Source organism: Puma concolor, chromosome B4 (assembly GCF_028749965.1).
Source record: "Puma concolor isolate L17-30 chromosome B4, mPumCon1.1.hap2, whole genome shotgun sequence".
Taxonomy (NCBI): domain Eukaryota; kingdom Metazoa; phylum Chordata; class Mammalia; order Carnivora; family Felidae; genus Puma; species Puma concolor.
Window position 1 is genome coordinate 122,359,993 of NC_141673.1, and position 27,735 is coordinate 122,387,727.

General features: G+C 42.3%; 1 protein-coding gene and 1 long non-coding RNA gene across 4 annotated transcripts in view; one reads left to right on the forward strand and one right to left on the reverse strand.

Moving 5' to 3' along the window:
• Positions 1-26,869, forward strand: LOC147579476 (uncharacterized). The gene is made up of 3 exons (XR_015253994.1): positions 1-416; positions 9,957-10,012; positions 26,437-26,869. It is a non-coding gene; the product is annotated as an uncharacterized LOC147579476 (long non-coding RNA).
• SPAG6 (sperm associated antigen 6) overlaps positions 22,339-27,735 on the reverse strand; it is a 65,051-nt gene continuing 59,654 nt past the window's right edge. For all 3 annotated transcript variants that reach the window (XM_086714773.1, XM_086714770.1, XM_086714771.1), the window contains one exon: positions 22,339-23,319. In XM_086714773.1, coding sequence (XP_086570899.1) covers positions 23,250-23,319 — 70 coding nt within the window. In that variant the 3' untranslated portion in view covers positions 22,339-23,249. The remainder of the gene's footprint in view (positions 23,320-27,735) is intronic.

Here is a 27,735-nt window from a genome sequence, read left to right on the forward strand (position 1 = left end):
AGGCACGCGGCCCGATCGGCGGCCCGCGCGGTGACGCGGCCGTGGCCGCCCCTCCGCGCCCCCGAACTCCGCGGCGGTCCCGCCTCTGCTCGTGGAAGTGGCCGCGGCGGGCCGCTCAGCGGCGGCCGGCTGCTCCCCCGAGGCCGGCGGCTGGGCCGGGGGCTCCGACCTCGGGGAGCCTCCGCGCGGCCTGAGTCCCGAGCTGTCCGGCCCCAGCCTGTGCGAGGCCAGGCCCCATCCGCCCCCTGGAGCTGGACGGCAGGTGCCGCAGGTCGGGCTCCGGAGCGTGGTGTGCGGAGCCGCCGGGCTGACCGACCGGCGGGAGTCGGCCTGGGGCCCCTCCCCAGACTCCACGGCTGGGCTCGCTGAGCCTTGGGCCCCTCCACGGTGAAGCAGGATGGTTGTGAGCATTCCAGGTGAGATAATGCAGGTAAACATACCCGACCCTTAGCACACATGGGAAGTTCTCCAAAACAGAGGCAAGAGGGACGTACCGTTAATACATGCAGCAACATGGATGGAGCTGAAAAACCTTGTGCAGTGGGGGGAAAGGTAAACACGAATGGCCTCAGTCTGTATAATTCTGTATGTGACATTCTAGAAGAGGCAAAACTGTGGTGACGGAAAGCAGTTGCCTGGGATGGAACAAAGGAGCGGATGGGAACTTTTGGGGGTGATGGAACAATCCCACATCTTCATAGGAATGAATGGTGGTGTAAGACATGTAGTTGGCGTTTATCGCGCCGTAGCCTCCAAATGGGTGAATTGTATTATATTCAAATTACACCTCAAGAAAGGGGGAGAAAAGAGTTAAAGTAGTGTCTAGGGAGAGTGGAGGAATAAGGGACACGTTGGCTTACAAAATCTGAGACCTAAAATGTGTGCTCTCACTGAATTGAGGGACTCCTCCTCCCCTAAGAATCCGTGAACACCACCACTAGGAATAGGATACCAGACCCAGTTTCTGCAACTCCCCAGATTTGCTCAGTAACCCCCCCGCCCCCCAGCCCCCTTAGCCTCTTGCTCAAATGCAGAGGCCTGGCCTCTGCTTCTGTGGCTTCTTGGGACAGCAGCCCTCTAGTTGAGAGTCAGGCTTCAACACTGCCTCTCTCATACCCGGGTTCTGATGGTAGGAGGCGCTGGCTCCTCCCATCAGTCCTAGATTCCAGTGAAAAACCTTGAGGTTCAGCATGCTCTTGCTTCCCAGGCAATAGCCTGCAGAGGTCATGTGGCATACCCAGGAGAGTGGGGGCATTAGAGCCCCATGAGGCAAACTTGCACCAAAAAGGACAGAAAGCAAGAAATAGGCAGCATGTAAACTCCTATTTTTCCATAGACAGACGATCTCAAGATAGGATGGCTTTGTATGGTTTGTCTGGAAGCCCTCCTTTGGGACTGAGCAGTCAGCTGTACTTTCTTGTGAAGTTGTTTTCAGCCCAGTGATGTGCTGCCTTGTATTTGCTTTCTTTGCATTTCCCCCAGCCCTTGCTGCCCTGGGATTGTACCTCCTAATAAAATCTTAGCACTTAAACTTGGCCTCAGGCTCTGCTCTCTAGGTAATCCTTCAGCAGCATTTAGGCTTTGGGTCTGTGCTTTACTGAAAATTTCACAGCCACAGTAACAAACAAAATTGAGGTTATTTTTGGCTCTGGCTTACTGTCCTGTTAACCCTAAATTGCTTTAAAAGGCAACCAGTTAAGACCAATACTGAATACATAACTTTATATATACACGCCTCTTTTTGAAGTCCATAGAGATAAAAGTTTGCTTTTTCATTTAGTGGTTCCTTAATGTCTCAAGAGCAAATTCCTAGAGTACAGTCACTTATATGTTTTAAACATTTGGAAGCTTAAAAAACTTAAAATGCAAGTAGGTGCAAAAGAAATATATATATATATACACACACACACACACATATACATACATGTATGTATATGTATATATGTATACACGTATGTATGCATGTATATATATGCCTACATGTATATGTGTGTGTATGTATACATATATATAAACATGTTTTCCATCATGATCATAAAATTGTTGACTGGGGGTGTGTCTAGTTATATGTTTTTGGTTTATTCGTAAAGCCATGTTCTGTCTTTCCTAAAATTTTATGTAAAAGCCTTTAAAGCAGTTTTTTCAGGAATGCTTTCAAAACGGATTTTCTTTGCATTATTTTAAATATTGAAGACTTCAATAAGTTTGCATTTTTTTTTTTTTAATTTTTTTTTTTTTTCAACGTTTATTTATTTTTGGGACAGAGAGAGACAGAGCATGAACGGGGGAGGAGCAGAGAGAGAGGGAGACACAGAATCGGAAACAGGCTCCAGGCTCCGAGCCATCAGCCCAGAGCCTGATGCGGGGCTCGAACCCACGGACCGCGAGATCGTGACCTGGCTGAAGTCGGACGCTTAACCGACTGCGCCACCCAGGCGCCCCAATAAGTTTGCATTTTTAATGATAACAGCCACTTGCTTTTGGCCTGTTTATTGCAACTCTGTCAGACCTTTCTGTTTCCTCCGACCTGCCTTGCCAACCATCTGTAACTTGGTCAACAGTTATTTGAGATGGGACTGGCCAGGTTCATCCTTTAAAAAGGACATTTCTACCTTCTTGACCACAAAATTCTTCCTTTCCTGGCCATTTAAATACTGTTACATAATCTACAAACACGTGGATCTGATGATCTGCTACATATGTTGGCAAAGGTCACACCTGCAAATCTATGTTTCTCTAGGCACATTATTTTTTATTACTTCTTTTTATTGCTTATAATCTGGCCTATCAGAGTGTTAAAAGTTGTTTTAAAAAAATGTTCTGCCTTCATCTACATCATCATAGTGAATTGGTTTTTGCAGAGAACACTTTGTCATCCTTTCACGTGAACACTTTTTAACCTTTGCATTTGAAAAATCTACATTTTTATTTGACACTAACTTCAATTACAAGCAAGTAAGAAACCAGGCTGACGCGGAAGGCGTTTAAACACATTTTCACAAAACGAAAAATCATTTAAAAATATCTTTGGTTACAGATTGCAGTGTGAGAGGACATCCCATTAAGCAAATGGTGAGAGCTACTCTTTAAATCCTGTCACTTGATTCTTTTCAAATTTATGAGGGTAGATAATGTTCTAGCAAAAGCAAACGTACTGGTTTTATATGTACAAAGAGGTGTTGGCCCCTTCAGAATGGGCCACAAGCTTGCTGCAATTGTATTTCCATTAGTCAAACATTTATTTTTTTTTTTAATTTTTTTTTCAACGTTTTTTATTTATTTTTGGGACAGAGAGAGACAGAGCATGAATGGGGTAGGGGCAGAGAGAGAGGGAGACACAGAATCGGAAACAGGCTCCAGGCTCCGAGCCATCAGCCCAGAGCCCGACGCGGGGCTCGAACTCACGGACCGCAAGATCGTGACCTGGCTGAAGTCGGACGCTTAACCGACTGCGCCACCCAGGCGCCCCCCATTAGTCAAACATTTAAAAAATTCTTTAGAAATTTGCCACAAGGGACGGAGTCACATTTTTTTAAATACCATCATCACATCAGTGATAGAAAAACTTCCTCCTCTAAGAGTAGATTTAATTGTTAGAAATACCCAAAAGTCATTTGAAACTATACCAACCTTAGTAACGCTGTTTAGCAGGGGGAAATCCAACAAGAATGAATAGAAATAAGTGAACTTAGTAATACTTATAAACAATTAAACTTTGAGAAAAGGAGAATTAAGGAAGGATTGAAGGAGAAATCAGTGAATTAGAAAACAACAAAAAACAATTATGGAATCAATTCTAAAAGTAGTTTCTTAGGAAAAAAATAGGAAGAAAGAGAAATGTCTGGCAAATCTATTTAATAAAGAGAAGATACAAATTTTTAAGAAGAGAAAGGAGATATAATAGCTATGGAAAAATTTTTGGTTTTGTTTTTTAATTATATGAGAATACTATGTATAGTTAGCTATGAGCTAATACATTTTTTTCTGGAAAAACATAAATCACCCAAACTGAAGAAATAGAAGAAAATAAGTAGATCAGAATTGGAGAAGAAATCAAAAAAGGCTCAGCCCTGTAGGCAAATCATTGCAAATTTCGAAAGACTTTCTAAATGCATAAAGATGTAAAACTTTAACCCATTTTATGAAGCAAATATAATTATTGTAAAGCCTATCAAATATTATAAAAACACTCAAAAAATACAAACTCATATGAAATTCAATACCAAATTCTCCTTGAATATATGAGCAAATTAGGGGCACCTACCTGGCTGGTTCAGTTGGTAGAACGTGCAACTCTTGATCTCAGGCTTGTGAGCTCAAGCCCCAGGTTGGGTGTAGAGATTACTTAAAAAAAATAAAATCTTAGGGGCGCCTGGGTGGCACAGTCGGTTGAGCGTCCGACTTCAGCCAGGTCACGATCTCGCGGTCCGTGAGTTCAAGCCCCGCGTCAGGCTCTGGGCTGATGGCTCAGAGCCTGGAGCCTGTTTCCGATTCTGTGTCTCCCTCTCTCTCTGCCCCTCCCCCGTTCATGCTCTGTCTCTCTCTGTCCCAAAAATAAATAAATGTTGAAAAAAAAAAATTAAAAAAAAAAAATAAATAAAAAAAATAAAATCTTAGGAAAAAAAAAGAAAGTTAAATAAATTCAATGAAGTTCATTTTTAACATGATCAGGTAGCTTTTATTCTAGAAATGCGAGGAATTTTAATAATAGGAAAATAATAGAAATAACATCATACATTTAGGTCACAGATGAAAAGCATCCTATCTTAATAGATGATAAAAGTCTTAGCACTTCTGATTAAAACAACAACAAAATTTTTAAAAACGTCTTAGTAAATACTAAATCAATAGCCAACATCATATCCTTTAATAAGGTTTTATAAAAATAATAAAGCTAATGGTAAGCCATCCAAATTGTAAGAAAGAGGGGAAAATGTAGTGTTAACTCCTCAACCTCCCATGCCCACTCTTCATTCTCCCTCCCCGAGGTGACCTCTATTAACAGTTTCTTACATATCCTTCCAGAAAGTTTCCTGGCGCATAAAAGTATCTGACCATCCCCTTTGAAAAAAAACAAAACAGGGGCGCCTGGGTGGCGCAGTCGGTTAAGCGTCCGACTTCAACCAGGTCACGATCTCGCGGTCCGTGAGTTCGAGCCCCGCGTCAGGCTCTGGGCTGATGGCTCGGAGCCTGGAGCCTGTTTCCGATTCTGTGTCTCCCTCTCTCTCTGCCCCTCCCCCGTTCATGCTCTGTCTCTCTCTGTCCCAAAAATAAATAAACGTTGAAAAAAAATTTAAAAAAAAAAAAAAAAAAAAAAAAAAAACAAAACAGAATCATACTCTACATATTGTTCTGCACTTGCTGTTTTCATTGTATAAAGTACCTTGGATATTTTTCCACATCAGCATATAGGTCTTCCAAAATTTTTCATAAAGCTGGGCATTATTATGTGAATGTGCCATAATTTTTCATTCACCTATTGGGGAACATTTTGTCTATTTTCTAGTTTTTCACAATTATATACAATTACAGTGAGCATTCTTAAATATCTATACCCGGGGCGCCTGGGTGGCTCATTCGGTTAAGCGTCCAACTTGGGCTCAGGTCATGATCTCACGGCTTGTGAGGTCGAGCCCCACATTGGTTTCTGTGCTGGCAGCTCAGAGCCTGGAGCCTGCTTAGGACTCTGTGTCTCCCTCTCTCTGCCTCTTCCCAGCACGCGCTCTGTGTCTTTTTGTCTGTCTGTCTGTCTCTCTCTCTCTCTCTCTCTCAAAAATAAATAAACATTAAAAAAAAAAATCTATGTCCATTGGTGATATAGGATTAATGCTTAGCTGTGGAATTGCTGGACCCATTTTTGGATAGATATCTCCAAATTAGCATCCAGAAAGGCTAGATTAATTTATAATTGCACTAAAAGTGTATGCAAAAATGTTGATAATTGTTGAAGCTAGGTAATGGGCACATGAGAGTTCATTTTAGTATTCAGTCTACTTTTATGTGTCTTTTAAAATTTCAGTACTTAATGATATGACAAGAGGTATGAAGATGCCTGCTATTAATACTGTTCTTTAAAATTATGCTAAAATAGTTCTATAATAAGACATGAGACAGAAATAATAGGTAAAATATTGAAAAGCAGAAGAAAATTTACTTTTATTTGCAGATGATACTTTTGCCTAGAAAACTCAAGAGACTTGATTGAAAAGTTCTTATTAAAAATAGCTATTACCAGAGCGCTCGGGGGGCTCAGTCAGTTAAGCATCAGACTTTGGCTCAGGTCATGATCTTGGGGTTCGTGGGTTCAAGCCCTGTGTCAGGCGCTGTGCTGACAGCTCAGAGCCTGGAGCCTGCTTCGGATTCTATGTCTCCCTGTCTCTCTGCTCCTCCCCCACTCACGCTGTCTCTCTCTCAAAAAATAAGCATTAAAACAATTTTTTTAAATAACTTTTAAAAGTTACAAATCAGTAACTTTTCCAGTGATCCAGCAATAACCTGTTGGGATATATGTACATTTTTTTAAAGACCCCATTTACATATAAATAGTATAGACAAGAACTAGAAGGGATCTATACCAAAAAAGAGAAAAAAAAACACAAAAACAAAAATATTTGAGTATATTGAGAAATCTATTATGCTTCTAGATAAATGTATCTATTCCTTGGGAGAAAAAAAATATCGATTAGATGGTCACTTCCTACTAAACAAATACATCCTAGATGGATTAAAGAGACAAATGTGAAATGAAGCTGTAAATGAACTAAAAATCTAAGTGGATATTTAAGTGATTTTTTTTTTGATGGAAAAAGCTAACCACAAAACGATGAAGATATCATATAGATACATTTGCTTAAGCATTGAGAACTTCTATATGTCAAAAATGGTAAAAGTACTAAATAATAAGTTGAGAAATAGAAAGGTATTTGTCATAAACATCATAAAGTGGCAGTTAGTATTTGCACAAAGGTCCTTAAAAGCCTTTTCAAAGAAGAAAATCCCAACACTTTAAGCGACAGTAGCATCATTGTATTATGAGTTATGTGCTATGTATTACAGATTCAGATGGAACCACTTTGAGGAAGAAAGGTTATTTGGAAGAATCATCCCATTTTCAGAAAGCCAGGTTTTTGTTGTTTGTATGTTTTGTTTGTTTCCACATCATTTCATGTGATGATAGTTGGATTACAAATGCTTTTTGCTCCAGTTTCTTTTTCAAAAGCATCTCTGTCTCCTCTGATAGATACTTTTAGTGTCCCCATTTTCTAGAGTAGGAAGGGTTTATCTTTGTGGCTTTAAGTACAAATAGGCAGCGGGGCGCCTGGGTGGCGCAGTCGGTTAAGCGTCCGACTTCAGCCAGGTCACGATCTCGCGGTCCGGGAGTTCGAGCCCCGCATCAGGCTCTGGGCTGATGGCTCAGAGCCTGGAGCCTGTTTCTGATTCTGTGTCTCCCTCTCTCTCTGCCCCTCCCCCGTTCATGCTCTGTCTCTCTCTGTCCCAAAAATAAATAAACGTTGAAAAAAAAAAAATTTTTAAGTACAAATAGGCAGCAACTGAAATAGCAAGATAAATCATTCAAAATAACGTCATCAGAGGAGAAGCCAAGGCGAGTGAACAGGACTTAAGAAAGGGGCAAAAGTCAAAAGTGCCTGCCAGTTACACGTGTGCTCAGGATTCTTACGTCCTGCCCCATCCTTAGCTGTCTCGGACCATGCCCAAGGGATATAGCCTGGCTTTCCGCAGTGCCTAAATGAGGACAGGTCCCGAAGGCCCAGGGCTGGAGAGAGACAAAGCTGTGTGGAATTAGCTGATGCCTGCATTTGTGCTAACACTTTACTGGGGCTTAAAACCGGGACTGTTCCAAGCATGTTCTGACCTTGTAATATGCAGGAGTTGTCTCCTGTAACCATCACCGAACAACCCCAGGATTTAGGTACTTTTATGATGTCCAGTTTTCACATTAAGAAACTGGAGTGCAGGGGCGCCTGGGTGGCGCAGTCGGTTAAGCGTCCGACTTCAGCCAGGTCACGATCTCGCGGTCCGTGAGTTCGAGCCCCGCGTCAGGCTCTGGGCTGATGGCTCAGAGCCTGGAGCCTGTTTCTGATTCTGTGTCTCCCTCTCTCTCTGCCCCTCCCCTGTTCATGCTCTGTCTCTCTCTATCCCAAAAATAAATAAACGTTGAAAAAAAAAATTAAAAAAAAAAAAAAAAAGAAACTGGAGTGCAGGAAAGTTAAGTAGCTTGCTAAAGTTCTCATAGCTAGAAAATGGTATTTGAACCCGGCAGTTGGAGCTGGAGCGCAAGCTCCGTGGCCAGTGTAACCATGTAGAAAGCCCTTTCATCCACAGGAGCTCATTGGACCCTCACAACTTTGTGAGCTCAAGAAAAATTCTCCCCAGTTTACACTAAGGCCGTGGGAAGCCAGAAATGGGTTATTGGAATTAGTAATTTTTTTTTTTCCAGTGATCTTAAAGAAGCTGACAGCAGAGCTTGGATGGGCATGAGATAAGAAATGACTGCAGGGGAAACAAGCCTTAGAAGGCTTGGATCAGGGAAAGAAATGGCCTGAACTTTTAGAAGAAGCACAATCTGCATGGATGGGAAGGGGGCTGGGGACAGGCCATGGGAGGTTATCCTGAGCCCAGCTAGCTCCGGAGCCATCAGGTTCATAAGGATTCGAGGTGATAAACATGGAAAGAAATCACATCCATCATGTGGAACTCGTCTACCCTTCCTGCAAGACTAGCTCCCTACTCCACGTCACCGTTTGTCTAAGAATCCTGTTGTTAATTTATGTCTCTGTTTATGTACCTGGCCTTTGCCAGTTCAGGTAACAAGCTAGGAGTTGTGGAAATCGCCAAACAAAGCGTCTGTTGCTGGATAGGATTTTCACCTAGGTTTTAAGTACAATCATGATCACAAAGTTTAGACAGATAGTTTTAGAATTTCCTTACATATAAGCAAAATAGTATTGGTTAACTTCTGAACTTGTTGCTTGCTTTTTGATTACATTATTTTCCTTTTCCTGCAATGTTGTGAATACAAAGGAACTTGACAAGAAACATGCATGTTCTGAGAAACTTTAATAAAATAATCCAGTTAAATGCCCTGGAAGTCTATTTAAAAGCAGAAAAATAAAGAATTATTTTGCTATATGACTGTCACCTACTCACTTATCTGCCGGGGAGGCGGGGCAGGGGCGGGGGCGCCTGGGTGACTCAGTCAGTTAAGCATCTGACTTCGGCTCAGGTCATGATCTCACAGTTCTTGAGTTCGAGCCCCGCGTTGGGATCTGTGCTGACAGCTCAGAGCCTGGAGCCTGCTTCGGATTCTGTGTCTCCCTCTCTCTGCTCCTTCTGTGCCCTCTCTCTGTCTCTCTCTCTTTTAAAAAAGTAAACATTAAAAAAAATTTTTTTTAAGTATTTATCTGCTTGTGTTCAAGTCTGAATTGATAGGTATCAAAAAAGAGAAATACAAACTCATTTCACAATATTCTTAAAGGCAATATGCACCATCACCTACAATGGAAATTCTTTTACCTACTGTAAATTACAGCATTAACCTAAAATCTAATGTAATGTTATATCAGTATCATAAGATTCATCATAAGAAAATTGTCATTACATTTTCTTAAATAAATTTGCATCTAAATCGTCTCTCAAAAGTGAGTAAATTCCATGCGATAAATCCTTCTAACTTCTCTTTCCTACTCCAAACACACATTCTTGTATAATTTTTGACCATCAAAATCTTTCGGTGACCTGTAGCAACCAAACAGGTTTCCAGTATTTGATCTCAAATAGTTAAAAATAAAAAATGGGGGATTGTTCAGGCTGAAATATTTGGCTGTGCCTCAGGGGGAAAAAATAAAAGGTGCTCTTAATCCATGGTTCTAACAACATTGTTCTGATTTTTTTTTTTTTTTTTTTTTATTGCTGGTGCTGGCATGAATGAAATGTAGGCTGATTCATCTAATGGGAATTTGAATGCTGGTGGAAAACTGTACAGAAAATCCAGGTGAGTTGAAGGAGAAAGAGAGCAGGGATCTGCGAGGAAAATTCAGTCAGAAAATGAGGACAGGGTCTGTGAATGCAGGAAACAAATGCAACCAGTTTGGACTCTAGTATTTGAAGCCTGCGAAAGGCCAGTGACCTAGGACACCAGGATGGGAGAAAAGCCGAGGGTGAAAAGTTTCTGAGCTGACTATTAAATAGATGTAACTCACAGGCTAGTGTGCCCATGTGGGATTTTAATTACTCAGACATCTGTTTAGCGAAGTGTACTACTAAATGGGGATCAAATACAGAGATCAAATTACGTGGGGAGGAGAGTGGAGATGAGAATCCAGACTCAGAAAGGAGAGCTGTCGGCCAGGGAAAGACCCGTCCCGGCTTTACATCTCCCCAACAGAGAAGCGATTATTTTAGATGTGGGGCTGGTTAGCATCTTAGGTCATGAATTTAATTAAATAACCCTCGAGTGGCAGAAAACAGAACAAACCACCGTATTTAACTGTCAGTAAGACAGGCTGCAAATAAATGGTCCAGATTCCTCTTCCTTCCCTCCTCCCACATTAGATTTGGTGTAGTTTCTTAAATTCACAGCTCACCTCCCTTTCCCAATCTAGCCCTTCCTTCCCAGTGGCATCCAGTAAGCTCATCTAAGTAGATGGCTTGGGCCAGAGACAAGATTTGACCTCTAACATTTTTATGATGAGATACTTGGGAAGGTGGAGAGAAGGGATGAGGATTAAGTCACCATTTGAGTTCCTTTCTTGGGCTCCCTGAAAATGGCTGATACTTCAGAGAAATGTCCTGGAATCAAAAGACTCCACGGCCCTTTTGTTGGCAGTTAGCACCGTGGAAAGAAAAGAAGCTGAGGGAGGGAGACTCAAAACAAGTGGTTGGAGCAAGCAGAGCAGAGAGGAAGAGGAGGCATTCAGCTTTTAAAGTGAATATTTAGGGGCGCCTGGGTGGCTCAGTCAGTTAAGCATCTGACTCTTGATTTCAGCTCCGGTCAAGGTCTCAGGTTCATGAGATTGAGCCCCATATCGGGCTCTCCCATCCTCTCTGCCCCTCCCCTGCTCTCTCTCTCTCAAAATAAGTAAGCTTTTTTTAAAAAAGTGAGTATTTAAAACCCACCCTTACTCGGCACTGCCCCTTGCAGTCCTCTGCACGGCTCCATCAGCAGCCCCCTCGCCTGTAGCTGAAGAAAGGGGATTATTTTTAGAGCCTTCACCCGAACTCTCCACTCAGCTGTCCTTCCCACCTCCCACCACTTTCTTCAGCGACGCCATAATTCTCCACGCAGCCAACTTAGAGACGCTGGTTTCCTCTAACGTGCATTTCTTCTGTTTGCCAATAACAGAAACCAGCTGGAGGGAACCTACGTAAAAGTGTAAATTTACTGGAAGGATACTTAGGATCTCGTGGAATCCAGGGAGAGTGGAACAACCACGCCTTCCTCTGGGAGGGTTGGCCCAGGAAGTCCACTGGTTCCTGCAAAGCACTGCCATCAGTGACTCAGCTGCCACCTGCCACTTACTGTCTCTCTGTCAAATCCGAAATTCCCTGGAGAGTTGGACACACACACACGCACGCAGTATATTTTCAGTCTTGGGCAGTTTAATAAACTCTGAAAATTATTCATTCCTTTGAAACCGGCCCTTTTTGCTATCATTTTAAAGTCCTAAGAAGAGGGGTACCTGGGTGGTTCAGTCGGTGGAGCATCTGATTCAGGATTTCGGCTCAGGCCATGATCTCATCGTTCACGGGATCAAGCCCCACATTGGCAGCACGGAGCCTACTTGGGATTCTCTCTCTCTGCCCCTCCCCTACTTGTTGTCTCTCTTTCTCTCCATCTCTCGAAGTAAATAAAGATGAAAAAAAATAAATACATAAAGTCCCAGGAAGATCTAGTTGAGGCAGTGCTAACTTGAGTGACTGGCTGCCAGTACAGCCAGATTCCGATGCCCAGTGTGAGTGAAGTGACAGCCAGCAGCCCTGACAGGACAGAGCTCGAAGGGAGTGTATTCTTGCTCGGGCAGGCTACTTTTAAAGTGTCCTGGCCCAAGTCCCTGGTGCCAGCATCCAGGATGGCTCAAGGAACTCTGCAATAACTATTTATTGACCTCCTACTGGGTGCCAGGCAGCCGTGCTACGTGATACGCTGGATACAAAGATGAGTGGTTCCTGCCTGACCTGATGGTGCTGAAACCCAGACCTGTATCTCTTGTGTGAACAGCCATCTAAAGACTGCTAAGAATAATTTACCCCATGAATAATGTTTTTTTAACTCCCTCCTTCCCTCCCCCCACTCCCACCCCCAACGGTGGATGAGAAACCCAAAGATTTTGCCCAAGCAGTAAGGCCATCTCATTGTAAATGAGGTTAAGATGTCACTGCTCATGTTCAGAGCCTCCATTGGGCTAAATCCTATGAGAACTGAGGTGACTTTACAGGTGAGCACAGCCACGTGTCCTGTATTTGTATGATGGGATTCGGAGGGTATGATGTCGGGCGGGTGTGGAATTACTTTGGGAAATAGAGGACTGATGTTTTCTTCCCCATCTGAGTAGAAGCTTCTGATTAGCAGGAGCTGTTGAGGCCAAAGAGAGGCTAACCGTGGTTGTCTGTGCCAAGTGTCTGAAACGTTGGTTTGGGTTTAGACCTGAGAAAATTGGATGTTCTGCTTTGGTTCGATTCCAGTTTAAACCAGTTGCCTGAGTGTTCTTAAATTTGGCGGGGGGAGGGGGTTCAACTTAAGGTGTTAATTTTAAGATTCAGCAAATTATTAAGGCTCATTGTGGTTGCGGGTTGAGGATTTAACTGGGTCGTATTTGTGGTAAGGACATGAAAGGTCTGACCGGAAAATGGCGGCAGCTGGAGAAGGGAGGCCCTTGGCCTTGAAGAGGGAGCAATATATGTGGAACACTAGAGTCCGTTATAGTTCATCCCTTGTGCTGTTCAGATCCAGTTGCTTCTTTTTTCTTTTTTATTGTTGACCCACAGTGTTACGTTAGTTTCAGGTGTACAACATAGTGATTCGATCCCTGTATATATTATGCTGTGCTCACAACAACCGTAGTTACTACCTGTCACCATACCCCGCGATTACAATACCATTGCCTATATTCCATATGCCCTGCCATTCGTCCCTGTGACTTCTTCATTCCACGACTGGAAGCCTGTATCTCCCACTCCCCTTCACCCATTTTGCCCATCCCCTCACCCTTCTCCCTTCCGGAGGCCATCAGTTTGTTCTCTGTATTTATAGGTCTGTTTCTGCTTCCTGTATGTTGCTTTGTTCATTTGTTTTTTAGATTCCACATGTTAGTGAAATTGTATGGTATTTGTCTTTCTCTGACTTATTTCATTTGTTGTAATACTCTACAGGGGGACCTGTAGGTTAAGCATCAGTCAGTTAAGCATCCAACTCTTAATCTCAGCCCAGGTCTTGATCTCAGGGTTGTGAGCTCAAACTCTGCCTTGAGCTCCACACTGGTCATGGAGCCCACCTTTAAAAAAAAAAAAAAAAAGCATAATACTCTCTAGGTCCATCCATGTTGTCGTAATTGGCAAGACTTCATTCTTTTTAAGTTTAAAAATCTTTTTTAAAGTTTATTTCAAAAGAGACAGGGGAAGAGGCAGAGAGAGACAGACAGAGAGGGAGGGAGGAAGAGAACCCCAGGCATGCTCTACACTGACAGCAGAGAGCCGAATGTGGGACTTGAACTCATGAGCCATGAGATCATGACTTGAGCCAAAAATGCTTAACCGACTGAGCCACTCAGGTGCCCCAAGACTTCATTCTTTTTCATGACCAAATAATATTCCAGTGTGTGTGTGTGTGTGTGTGTGTGTGTGTGTGTGTACGTACACAATACCATATCTTTACCCATTCATATACTGATGGACACTTGGGCTGATTCCATATCTTGGCTGTTGTAAATCATGTTGTTATAAACATGGGATGCCTATATCTTTTCAAATCAGTGTTCTCATTTTCTTTGGGTAAATACCTAGTGAAATTACTGGATCATATGGTAATTCTATTTTTCATTTTTTGATGATGCTCTGTACCATTTTCCACAGTGGCTGCACCAGTTTATGTTCCAACCACCGTTCACGAGGGTTACTTTTCTCCACATCCTCACCAGTATTTGTTATTTTTTTGTCTTTTTGCTTCTGCTCATTCTGACAGACATAAGGTGGCATCTCATTGTGGTTTTGATTTGTATTTCCCTGATGATAAGTGATGCTGAGTATCTTTTCATGTGCCACCAACTGCTTCTTAGAGCAAGTCCACCCACCTGATAACCAGGATTATAACCCAACTCCAAGGATTCTGGTTGGCCTGTATTGCTGGGGAAGCTTATAAAAAGGTTTGTGGGGAAACTACAGTTGCTACAGCAGCAGTGGGTCTCAAGCCTCCACTAATCGATACTTCATCTCCTTCTCCACCTCCCGTTCTAGATTTGCCTCAGCCAGGGCCCATGCTGGTCCAGGCATATTGCCTGGGTGACCCAGACCCTCATCTCCCAGTGGCTTCGGACCTGGTCACTCTGCCCGTCTTAGATCATGGCCTCTGTTCTTGTCTGTTTACTGTTAAAACTGGGCACAGGAGCCTCGGGAGACTCCATTGGGTCATTTGTGTGCCAAACATTCTTCCCTCTCTGCATTCTGTGAGAGAGCTCCACTTCTGCTGATGATCACGACCGATGATCCCTGCTAGTGTAGTGATTCCTTTCCTGCTGGTTTCTTGGCATAAGGAGACTGAAGCGCTTTGAGCAGTAGCTGTGTTGTAAAGTACAGTGGGACTCTGTGTCCACGATGAAGTATTACCCCTCTGGGAACAAGACCTTTTGTCCCACAGAGCCTAAGATTTGGGGGACAGAAAGCACAAACTTTCCAAGGGTACCACTGGGAATGCCACCTACTTTTCCCCGTCGTTCCTGGACCCAGTCCACCTACTGGGAACTACATAATGGTTATTGATTTAGGGTGGCATCTCAACTTCAAGATGTATCATCTCCAAACTGGTGCCTCCCCTGTTTTTAGGAGGCCATTCCACCATTCTGTAATGCCAGTGGCTTAACAGTGATGCAGTATGGGACTAGACTAGTGTACTCTTTGGCCCAAGGCAGTATTGTATGGGATCTGGTGTCAGTAGATCAAACATTCTTAATTCTCAGTTGGTGATGTTGGCTGGGTCCTGTGGAGAGGAAAGGAAAACTCAGAATATATAATAACCCTAGTCAGGATGAATTCCTGCTTCCTCCAGGGTAGAACAGGTCCATCGTAGTCAGTTTTCCTCCAAGTGGTTGGTCGGTCACCTTGAGGGATTGTGCCGCATTGGGGACTCAGCACTCGTTTCTGCAGTTGACAGGTTGGACATTTGTCAGTAGCAGTGGCCGGACCAAGCCTGGTGAGCCAAAGCCCTATTCGTAGCCACCACCCCCGCCATGATGACTGCTCCACTGAAGTATCCGTTGTGCCAGAAATACAGCAGCTGGTTAGAGAGACTGGCAGATGGCCGTGGCTGACTCACGGAGGTTGTTTAATGTCTTTCTGATAGTGGCACTTTGCTATGCATGAACATGGGACGCAGAACTCTTCAAACCTGGGTCCACACGTTATCCGTGATATTCTAATATTTCTCCTTCCAAGCCTCTGACCGAATTGCCACCCCACCTACCACTGTCTATGAGCCTGTGTATATTCTTACCTCGAACTATTCTTGTTTCAAAGCGGACAACCAAGTGCATCGCCAGAAATTTCTCCTCACCGCTCTCTTTCAGGGTCACCCCAAGTAGAGTTGCAGTGTGACAGGATCTCTTCTTGGCTTGCACTCTGATGCTGAGCCAGCTCATCCAGGAACAAAGGTTGGCCTTTCTCCTCTTCTGTCAGCTGGCCATAACAGACACCCCCGTGCAGCCGTAGTTGTGAGCTAGGTGTGACCCCGTAGCCATGAGTGCCGGAGCAGTGGTGGTGGATGACGCGGAGTTGCGGGCCAACAACTGGAAAAGCCTACGTGTGCCCTCTGGCCCTCCTGCTCATGCGTGGCCCTGCATCTTACACTCCCACTTTACGACGGATTCTTGCTGCTGGGCCTGGCAGAACCCAGCTCATGATTATCTCTGCTTGCAGAGTTACTTGATGTCCCATGGTCATTTGGCCTGTCTCAATCAGGGCCATTCATCTAGAAGAACTTCTTTTCAAATGCTGTGAAGTTCTTTGCTACAGAGGATGTGTCCTTGCTCCAAAGTCCCGGGAGCCTATGCTGCACTTCTTCTGGGATTACCAGTAACCGTGCACACTTTTCCCACCACAGGTCCCTCTAATACCACGGGGCCTGCTGAGTGATCGGGCAGGTCTCCTTGCACCGGGGCCTCGACCTGCTGCAGTGCTCTGTCACCCAGTAAAAGGGCCGGGGCAGTATTTTGAAATGCGGGGGGAAATAGCTACTGAGTAGACTTAGTGAGGTATTTCAGGTTCCATCCTCATAGCGACCAGCCTGTCCTCTGTCAGTTGGTTCCTGATCTGAGAAACTGGGTAAGTGACTGTGACCAAGCTGCCCTAAGCCAACTGACCATCCTTTTTGGTTTTTTTTCTATCTATCTTTATTTTACAAATTGATACTTTTTATTGGCTGCCTCTGGAAACACTGAGTTCTGTTAACTGTGCTGATGTCTGTCTATGGATGGGATCCCTGGTTGCCATTCCAGTTTTGCAACCCCTTGCGATAATTGCACAAACCTTGCTTTGGACAGTTAAGTATTCACCTGGCCTCTGTTATTTCGGGATCCCATCATCCCTGTTGGGGAGCACAGTTTTATAACAGAGTCTTCACCAGTCAACCGTGGCATATGGAAGAGCATTACCACTGAGATTCTCGCGGGTTGTGACCCTCTTAACAACGCATGTCTTACCACTATGGTAAATGGCGTGTCCTCTGGGCTTCTCTTAGGACAGAGTCAGCTGGTGGGTTTTCCAGCCCTGCATAGGTACACCCTCTGACACGCCCACCCCGAGGCATTTGGTATCTTCGGCCGTGGCCAGTGCAACATTTCTACTTCACTTGGTATGTGATGTTGCTTCCTCCGAGCTTCCAAGAGCCGTCCTAGCACTTAGGATCCTTGCCAGGGAGATAAATCCTGTATTCTGGGAGAGTATTCTCATTACCAACAAACTCTCCCTCACCCAACGGTAGTCGGTCTTCTTCATGATTGTACTGCTAGGTATGAAAATGAGCCACGTTTTTGCCTTTGGTGTACAAAAAGGTCCTACAACGATCCCTTCAATAAAGGCTATTTGGTTAGAAGAGAGTCACCCATCATATCCCAGCCCAGGTTCCGGGATGAAGAAAGGGGAACAGAGCCCCAGCAGGGTTGCTTTCCAGAGGTCTGCCATATTGCAATGACGACGTAATATTCTGGATCCAATTTTTAAAATCAAGATTAAAATGGGTTGGGGCGCCGGGATGGTTCAGTCAGTTGAGCATCTGACTTCGGCTCAGGTCATGCTCTCACGGTTTGTGAGTTCGAGCCCCGCGTCAGGCTCTGTGCTGACAGCTCAGAGCCTGGAGCCTGCTTCAGATTCTGTCTCTCCTTCTCTCTCTGCCCATCCCCCGCTTGTGCTCTATGTCTCTCAAAAATAAATAAATAAATGTAAAAAAAAATTTTTAAATGCTATATGGATTATTACAAAACATACCTTGATTTTGTATATGTATATCCCCTGTGTGTTCTTTTGGTTTTTATAAATGCCAGAATAATGGCTTAATTGGTAGCTCTGCTAACTTAAATTGCGTATTTTACTGTAGAACATAGTTTTCTGTGTGGAAAGTGGGAAGTGAGGGAAGTAGTAAGCCCAAATGTTTCCAGGCTTTGTAACTAGAGATTTACATTTATGGAGATAAACTTTCACTCCTTGGTTTTTTTGAAATGGATTGCTTCATACAATAGCATTGTTTATCTTGGCTTGTCTTCTAAACCCCATTGACAAAAGTGAAAAGAATAGTAGCAAATATGATTTACTGAGCACTGATATGCACAGTTGTGCAGGTGGTGTACTACACAAGGGCACCAGCACATCTAAGGGGATGTGGTTCACATCATAGAAATGGATTTGCATATTTATTAAGAGAATTTTCCAGCAGATGGCAGTAAAGTGTCTTGGTCTAAAAATCAGAATATTACAACAATTTCTGCTAGATGAAAGTAAAGTATCTTGAGGACCGTGCACCTTTTTCTGTTACACAAAGACACCATATAGGTGGTGGCGTCACCGCTTACTACATGCCGGGCCCTGTGCTCATTCACCCTGTTTAATCCTCGGGATCCTATAAAATGGGCACCATTGGTAACTCGCTGAAGGCCACTGAGTTAGGGTGTAGCAGTTTCGAAATTCTGATATGGGTCTCTAACTCCAGAGCCTGTGCTCTGCGTGATGGCATTTCAGGACACTAAGGTGTAGGGACTTGAAGAGACGTGGCCAGAGAGCTGTGCTGCCCTGATGCCCAGCCGGCCGCTGCCGCTACTTCGTGCTTTCGGCAGTGCTGGGGGCCCCCGGGGACGGAAGACAGCAGGGCACGTTTCGTCCAAGAGAAAGGACATACTTGAGTTAGTGAAGGGAAAAGTGGGAGAACCACGACATTCTCTTGGAATTTTAATTCCATGTGTAGGATTTAAACTACCTGCTGCAGAGGACGGAGAGCTTGATACAGGTTATCACAGCAGTTCTCAAAGGATTGGACTTGTTTATATCCAAAAATACTTTGATACTTATCAAATACTTATCAGTATACATTTTGTATTTTAGTATAAATTTTAGCAGAAGTGCATTACCACAAGTTCTAGATACGTGGCAAAGATTACAGGCTTCACTTAATGTATAAGTATCTACACAAACCCACCTTGCAAAATGGTATCTTTTTAGTGTAATATTCTTGACCCAGTGTTATAAAAGTGATAAGCCATAAATAGCATTCAACTTAAAATCTGTATACCATTCACAAAGTCGTAGCTTCAGGTTTGAAGAGAGAGGAAAAAGACGTACATTAAACTTCATGGTGTGTTTCATAGAATCAGTTATGAAAAACAAGGTCTTCTAAGAAAACCAAAAAATATAAAAGATAAAATCTCTGTACCAAATACTAGTCAATCATTAGTAAAAGGAGCACATTTATAAATACGTTATATTGATCCTTAATTTAGCAGGAGACCTTTTCCCTACACCCACCGAAATCAGAAAAAAGCATGGATAGTATTAATACACTTTTCTAAATTTGCTTTATCTGTACAAAGGCTCAGAGAAGTATCTGGAACTATGTCCACTTGTTAATGACAATTATTTTCTGGGATGTGAGATTTGGAATGATATTTTTGCTTTTTCCTTTCCTCTATTGCCTAATTTTTTTTAAAAAGATCACTTATTCATATACAATAAAACTTACCATTCTCTAAAGCCGTATCACGGAATAGTGTCTAATTGTATGTCCTACGAAGTCTTCTTAAAAACAAAAGGATTCATATTACTAGAAAAATAATTGCATAGACAAATTGTATTTTGAAAGCCCGGAGTCCCTTAACCAACTGGTAAATACAACAGCTATAGTAGTGAGTGTCATTTAATCTTTTTAATCTCTGAAACAGAATAGCCACAGATCAATATTTTCTAGACAGTGAATTTTGTGGTAAAAATAAGCCACAGTATCCATAGGCCTCAACACCCGCCAGCACCTGACTTAAAGAGTTGGTGATTTGAAACCAGACAAATCCTTCATTCTTTCAAGGTCAGTTTTTGACCTTGACATCTTGGAGTGGAGATGACCTCCCCGAGGAATTTAAGGTCAGGGTTCCTGTTGTGCAGGACCTCAAATCAAGATTAGAAATGAGCAGATCTTTAATCCTTTCTTTCAGGGGGTAGTTTTGAGAGGAAAAGATTAGAAGAAAAGGTCAAAACCAACTGGAATTAAAATAAAAACTTGAAAAAAAAAAACCCAAAAAACCACAGGTCGACCTCCTGTAAATATGAGGCTGTCGTTTGCTTTTACATGAAATATGCCTGCGTCTCATGTCTGTTTTACTTCCTGCATCTGGGCAAATGTGTTTACACTAGTAAACTCCACGAGGGCAGGCAGTGTAGTTTTTTTTGAATCATAAATCATCTGGCGTCAACTCTGCTTACCTAAAAGTATGGGGCCTGGTGTGCCCAGTTGCCAGCCAAAATGTGTAATCTGTTATTGACTGTCAAGTTCCCCTTAAGTCACATGTCAGTTTGCGCAGAACGGAACAGTTTACAATATTGTTACGTGCGTCACTGCAGGTTAATTCATAAGCATCTTATGAGTAAGCTGAGCAAGACTATCACCCCTTCCTATTTAACAGATATGACTGGAACCCAGATTTTCAACATCTCTTTTCAGCACCACTGATAATGCACCTATTTTCACAACAGCTAAACTGTATGAACAGTAGATTTCAACCAATAATAAGATTCAAGCATTCCATTCCTGACCTGAAGTCCTAAAAGTAAAGTGCCAGTCGTGTAAGCTAAATGAAATATCCTAATGATAGTTGAATTTTAAATAAACTGCAGCAGAGAGAGAGAGAGCAGTGAGACAGGGTTGCTCTGCCCAGAGGCTAGGAATTGACAAAATTCAAACCAGGGGCGAAAGTATTAAAGAGAATACCACCAATGAGAGGTGTTATTTTGCTCTAGCACAAATAGAAAAATTTTTTTTTTTTTTTAGTTTTTAAAAAGCCTCATGATTGTGGGGCACCTGGGTGGCTCACTGGGTTAAGCCTCTGACTCTTGCTTTTGGCTCAGCTCATGATCTCACAGTCCTGAGATGGAGCCTTGTGTTGGGCTCTGTGCTGGGGGTGGGAGGCTGCTTGAGACTCTCTCTCGCTCTCTCTCGCTCTCGCCCCTCCCCAGCTTGCACACGTGCGCTCTCTCTCAAAAAAAAGTCTCGTAGGGGCGCCTGGGTGGCGCAGTCGGTTAAGCGTCCGACTTCAGCCAGGTCACGATCTCGCGGTCCGTGAGTTCGAGCCCCGCGTCGGGCTCTGGGCTGATGGCTCAGAGCCTGAAGCCTGTTTCCGATTCTGTGTCTCCCTCTCTCTCTCTGCCCCTCCCCCGTTCATGCTCTGTCTCTCTCTGTCCCAAAAATAAATAAAAACATTGGAAAAAAAAAAAATTAAAAAAAAAAAAAAGTCTCATAATAGACTTCTCTAAAAATAAAGCAAGCTTAATTTTAAGTGTTTTATAGTAAGAAACATTTCACAGCATGTATTTTCCAGATTGCGTATGATAAAATTATAGCACGTATCCAAACACTACTAACTGTGTTATTTCTTTGATACGTATGAAATGATGTATGAAGTGAAAACCGACATCAACACACAGTGGCAGGAAGTACGTGATAGGAAATTCACCGTTCCCATAACTGCTGAGGGGGTTTCATCCGAGACACGCTGGTTTTTGTCATTACCAACACGGCCATCAAAGAAAAATGGTATTAATGAAGAAAGATGAGAACTACCTTTATGTTCTCAGGTGGTCGACAGGTTCACAGGAGAAGCTGGTCAGGCATGAAGGAGAGAAAGGAAACCTACACAACTGAGAATAAAAATTATTTTCTTATGCAATAAATCAAAGAAACAAAGTAGACCCCAGAAAGTATTAAAAAGTCAAACTGCAGGCAATCCTAGGATGATATAAGGCGAAGAGAAATGGGCCCATCGTGGGTATGATGGAGTTTATAAAGACGCAACAGGGGCTCCTGGGGGGCTCAGTCAGTTAAGCGACCGGCTTCGGCTCAGGTCATGATCTCGCAGTTTGTGAGTTCAAGCCCCACGTCGGGCTCGCTGCCATCAGCACAGAGCCCGCTTCGGATTCTCTGTCCCCTTCTCTCTGCCCCTCCCCTGCTTGCACTCTTTCAGAAAGGAATAAACAATTTTTAAAAATTAAAAAAAAAAAAAAAGATGCAACAAAGTTATGCCCTGTTAGGAAATGATGACAGATGAATCCAGAAAATACCAAAATTAAATGGGTAGGTTCTTTTTGGGGGGCGGAGGGAAAGAATCCAAGATGGAAAGCTGAAAGCTGGCCAGGTTGGGAACACGGTGGCCCAAGGGCTGTCTGGTTATCATTCACCTCCTCTGCAGGCCTCCAGGGTAGATCGCTGTAAGGAATCTCCTTTTAGATCAAAAGACAGACTGACAGACACGCACACAGACACACACACACTCACACACCAACTAACCAAGACTCTTAAGCCTACTTACGTATCCCCCAAGTTCAGAATTAACACTGCGGGAAACATGCAGAGGACAATTCTAATGTTTCTGTTTAAAATTTTATTGAAACCCCCTGTCACCCCCTTTCAGCTCCCTAAGTGAAAGTGCATGCAAAGTCCAAGCCTGGAGGTATTCTTTTTAAACTATTTCCTAAATCCCTGGAAATGTGATTTTTAAAACTTGGGGGGAAAGGGAAGCTAGGACAGGGTATACTAAGGACCCACTTTACTTGCCTGCTTCCTTGTTTATTCACGAGCAGGGCTGGACTCAGAAACCCTTCAATGAAATGGGAAACATGTCTGCAGTGGAATAATGCTTAACATGGACCTCCTCCAGCCCCATGACAGGTAAAGGAACTGTTTCAGTGAGGCGAAAAAAGAGCTTAGAAAATCTGGCATCAAGAGGAGGAGAGTTTCCTAAGTTGTTAGGAAAATCTGACAGGTTATCCGTAGATTCCAAGTGTTTGGTTAATGCATTTAGGTAAAGAGCATCAGAGTCTCTTCAAGGGCCTTCTACTTCTGTCATCGGTTTCCTCTTTTGACATCTCCCTTCAATGTCCTCCTGAGGAATCTGCAAGGCCACTTTCCTTGCCTGTGTCTGGGAGGAACTGGCCAGGATAGCTAAGAGTTTTCAGCATCATTTTTCACCTATATCTAGTTGGAGGTATGTGTGTTTAGGGGCTGGGGATGGTTAATGGAAAAATAACAAATGCCTTAGCACCCTTTAATGTCTTTCTACAGTTCACCCTTAGAGCAAGTCCTAAGCAAATGACCAATAGTCATTCCTCATTCAGGCCACTAATTTTTTTTTTACATAAATTTAGAAAAGATTATCCAAAGGTATTTCACACTGAATAAATCTGGAATGCGCTCAGTTCAAATATTTGGCAAGAACGTTATCAGCTACCGTTCATAATGCCCTGTTGTGAATTAGAGTACGAAAACAGAACTTTGCTTAATTGGCAAGTGGTTGATAGCTGTCCACTCTCTGTAGAAGTGCGTCAGAATATCCAGGGGAGTAATACCTGAAAAGGAAAGTTTTCTATTAGATACTTGTGAAAGGATTCATCACAGTAGGCACAAAAGATTCAGTGTAAGATATTTATCTAAATTAATTCTATCAGTGAAACCTCAACCATACCCTGAATAATTAAGCTCCAGTAATGCTTTGTGCGTAAGATGAGGGACTGTGAAGGAAGAAAACACCAACCCACAAGACTGGAGGGCTATTAGCGCACAGAACTATTTTCAAAGCAAGATACCTGGATCCAGTGATAGCATCTTCTTATAGAGACTGTTATTATGTTAAATGATTGATGTTGCCTGAGTGAGGACAGCTAATAGGTTTTTTCATAAGTTACACAATACGGTCTGTCGTTACTGATCATCGTCTGCATTCTGATTGCCTTACAGGTTATTCTCACTGTATGTTTTAATCAGATATGGTGACCCATAAAGACAAAAATTTCTGGGTTTATAATTCACATTAAAGAACTATTTAATAAATGGTTTACAAATATCCTATCATACATACTTAGGAAATTGGTCATTTTCATTGATTTGGGGCATCTGTAGTACTAAAGTTTATATTTAGCAATTGAACATTTTGTAAAATACATACTAGGAAAGTATGAAATATATTAATTAATGCATTATGGTATGCTTCGTATCTGTGGAAAGAATTTACGTGCACATAAAAGTTTGTCAAATAAGGGGCGCCTGGGTGGCTTGGTCGGTTAAGCATCCGACTTCGGCTCAGGTCATGATCTCACGGTCCGTGAGTTCGAGCCCCGCGTCGGGCTCTGTGCTGACGGCTCAGAGCCTGGAGCCTGTTTCAGATTCTGTGTCTCCCTCTCTCTCTGCCCCTCCCCTGTTCATGCTCTGTCTCTCTCTGTCTCAAAAATAAATAAACGTTAAAAAAAAAATTTTTTTTTAAAAAGTATGTCAAATAAAATTTGGCAGGCATTCTAGAATAACCAGATTAAAAAAAAATAAGTAAATGTAATTCAAAACTTTCCAAAACACTCAAAATAATTAAACCTCCTAAGGTGTTCTCTCCAGATAAAATCTGATGTTCAAGATTTGCTTTGTCCTCGTTATCTTCTATCTTCAGAGGCGTGACTTAAAAACTCACAATTTAGGGGCGCCTGGGTGGCGCAGTCGGTTAAGCGTCCGACTTCAGCCAGGTCACGATCTCGCGGTCCGTGAGTTCGAGCCCCGCGTCAGGCTCTGGGCCGATGGCTCAGAGCCTGGAGCCTGTTTCCGATTCTGAGTCTCCCTCGCTCTCTGCCCCTCCCCCGTTCATGCTGTGTCTCTCTCTGTCCCAAAAATAAATAAACGTTGGGGGAAAAAAAAAAAAAAAAAAAAAACTTTAAAAAAATAAAAAAATAAATAAAAACTCACAATTTATATTACACTAATTTCTTCTACAATTTGTCCAGTTAAGGTGGACATAATTAAACAGACACATGCATACATAAAAGATTATCCTCAAAAATGTTTCTTCTCTCAAGGCATCCTGGCCTTGAAAAAAATCGTCCTTCAACAGTGGGTCTCTTGGAAGTACTCTTACACTGGGGAAGTCACAACTGTTTCTGAGTTAGTCACACATTTTAAAACAGGCCTCACCTTCCTAGGCCTGATAAACGGGTCAGACACAAGATAGGTACTTTTTATATTAATGGTAAGAAGTAGATTTAGAAAACCAAAACTTAAAAAATGGTGCTGTTTCATATGGTAGCCACTAGCTACATGTGGCTATTGAGCATTAGAAATATGGCTGGTGTGGGGCACCTGGGTGGCTCCGTCGGTTAAGCATCCAACTCTTGATTTCGGCTCAGGTCGTGATCTCATGAATCAAGATCTCATGGTTCTGAGATCAAGCCCCACATTGGACTCTGCATTGAGCATGGAGCCTGCTTGGGATTCTCTCTCTCCCTGTGTCTCTGTCCCCCAGCCCCCTCCCCTGCTTGCTCATGGACACGCATGATCTTTCTCTTACTCTATCTCAAAATAAGTAAAGAAATTTTTTAAAAATATGGCTAGCATGACTGAGGACCTGAATTTTTATATTTAATCGTAAAAGCTGATACTCCGGTTATTTTTGGTGAAACTTTTAGGTGTCTTTGAAACAACTTATGAATCTGCTTTTTCAACTGTAAGCTTTATATAATCTAAATACAGCTAAGTACATCTAATAAAATTTAGCATCTGAATTGAGATGCACTGGAAGTGATAAAATAACCCACCAGATTTCAAAAACTTAGCATGAAAAATGAAATAGCTCATTCATAATTTTTTATATTGATTATAATATAGTCTAGTCTAGGCAAACATCCCAAAGACAGAGGAGTTCCAAAAATACCTTCCTGCGGTGGAATGGGCCAGGATTAGAACTCAGGCCTTCCAACATCTAGTCCTGAGCTGCTTCCTTCTCATCCCACCAACTACCTTCATTAGAGATTTTTAAATGCGGCAGTACGAAACAAATGCTTAGGCTAATAACAGCTGGAAGAACGTATCCATTGATAATCTGTATCATAAGGAATAATTAGTTCTAAAATAGTCACCCAATGATTCTTGAGAATTACACGATTACAAAAATAAAACCATTCTGAGTTTATATTTGTCCATTTTCATAGACAATGTTTCAAACATTTCTACAAAACACCTTTAAGTTCTATAGAACCTAATTCTTTACAAAATATAACAAACATGAAGAAGCTACTTAGAATTCTTCATGATAATTAGCCAATTTTTAAAAATGTTTGAGAGGGAGAATGCAGGCTGGGAAGGGGCAGAGAGAGGGGGATAGAGAGAAAAACCCAAGCAGGCTCCACGCTCAGTATGGACAGAGCCTGATGCGGGGCTGAATCCCACAACCACGAGATCACGTCCCGAGCCGAAATCAAGAGTTGGATGCTTAACCAACTGAGCCACCCAGGTACCCCGATAATTGGCTAATTTTTAAAATGGAATGCCAGATCACAGATTTGAGGTTAACATTGTGAGGTTAAATGTGAGGTTAAAATTTTACAATGGTATTATAAGCTAAATAGAATGGGAGGTTAAAATTTTATGGTGGTATTTTGACAAAGCACCAGATTACATTCTAATATGACAGAGTTTTCATTTTCCCTTAGTGCTCTGGAAAGTGATTCCGGAAAGGAGTAAAAAGAAGACTGCTATTCAAGAAAGTACCTTACTTTTGGTTAACTCTAATAGGTCATTCCATTTTGGGCCCTTTAGTTTCTTTTTTCATCTTTCTATAATTTTGTTTATGTATTCAGTACAACACCCAGTGCTCATCACAAGTGCCCTCCTTAGTACCCATTGCCCATCTAGCCCATCTCCCACCCACCTCCCTCCATCAACCCTCAGTTTGTTCTGTCGTTAAGAGTCTCTTAGGGTTAGGGGCGCCTGGGTGGCTCAGTCGGTTGAGCGACTGACTTCGGCTCAGGTCATGATCTCACAGTTTGTGAGCTCAAGCCCATTGGGCTCTGTGTTGACAGCTCGGAGCTTCAGACTCTGTCTGCCCTTCTCTCTCTGCCCCTCCCCTCCTTGTGCTCTGTCTCTCTGTCTTTCAAAAATAAATAAATGTGATTTAAAAAAAAGAGTCTCTGGTGGTTTGTTTCCCTCTCTTCTCTCCCCCCACCTTCCCATATGTTCATCTGTTTTGTTTCTTAAATTCCACATGAGTGAAATCGTATGGTATTTGTTTTCGCTTAGCATGATACATTCTAGCTCCATCCACGTCACTGCAAATGGCAAGATTTCATTCTTTTTGATGGCTGAGTAATATTCCATTGCATATTACCACCATACACCACATCTTCTTTATCCAAAACTTAAAGAATGTATGCAAATTTTTTTCCTGGTAAAAGATATTCATATTTCATTCATTTAATGGTTACACACATATTTTGTTTGTTATATTAGCTTTTTGTATATTATTTTATTTGTATATTATATATAGTAGATATACATTTATGATACACTACTCCTTTGATATACTTTTTTAAATAGTAATATTTTTAAAGCTAACTTACTGGAACTCTTTTAGTCAAGCAGTCATAAAGCTCACAAGAGTGCCTGAATTGTACCCCTGGAAAGAACTTACTGGAAGAATATATATGAAAAGAAGACAAATTTTTAAATAGGAGGAAGTATATTAAACATTGGTTTAAACATTGCAAATTTATATTCTCTAATATTAAGTAGAGAAAATAAGAAATGAAAGTAGGATTAGACAAATACAGATAAATGTGTAGACAAATATTAGACAAATACAGATAAATACAGATAGACATTCTTGAATGTTTATGGGCATTTTTCAAAACTCAGATGTTTAAATCATTCTATCTTTTCTTGGTAACTTTGCTCTTATTTATTTTGGTATTAGTGGTATAGTACTTTCGACTTAAAAGGACTGAGGCTTAGGT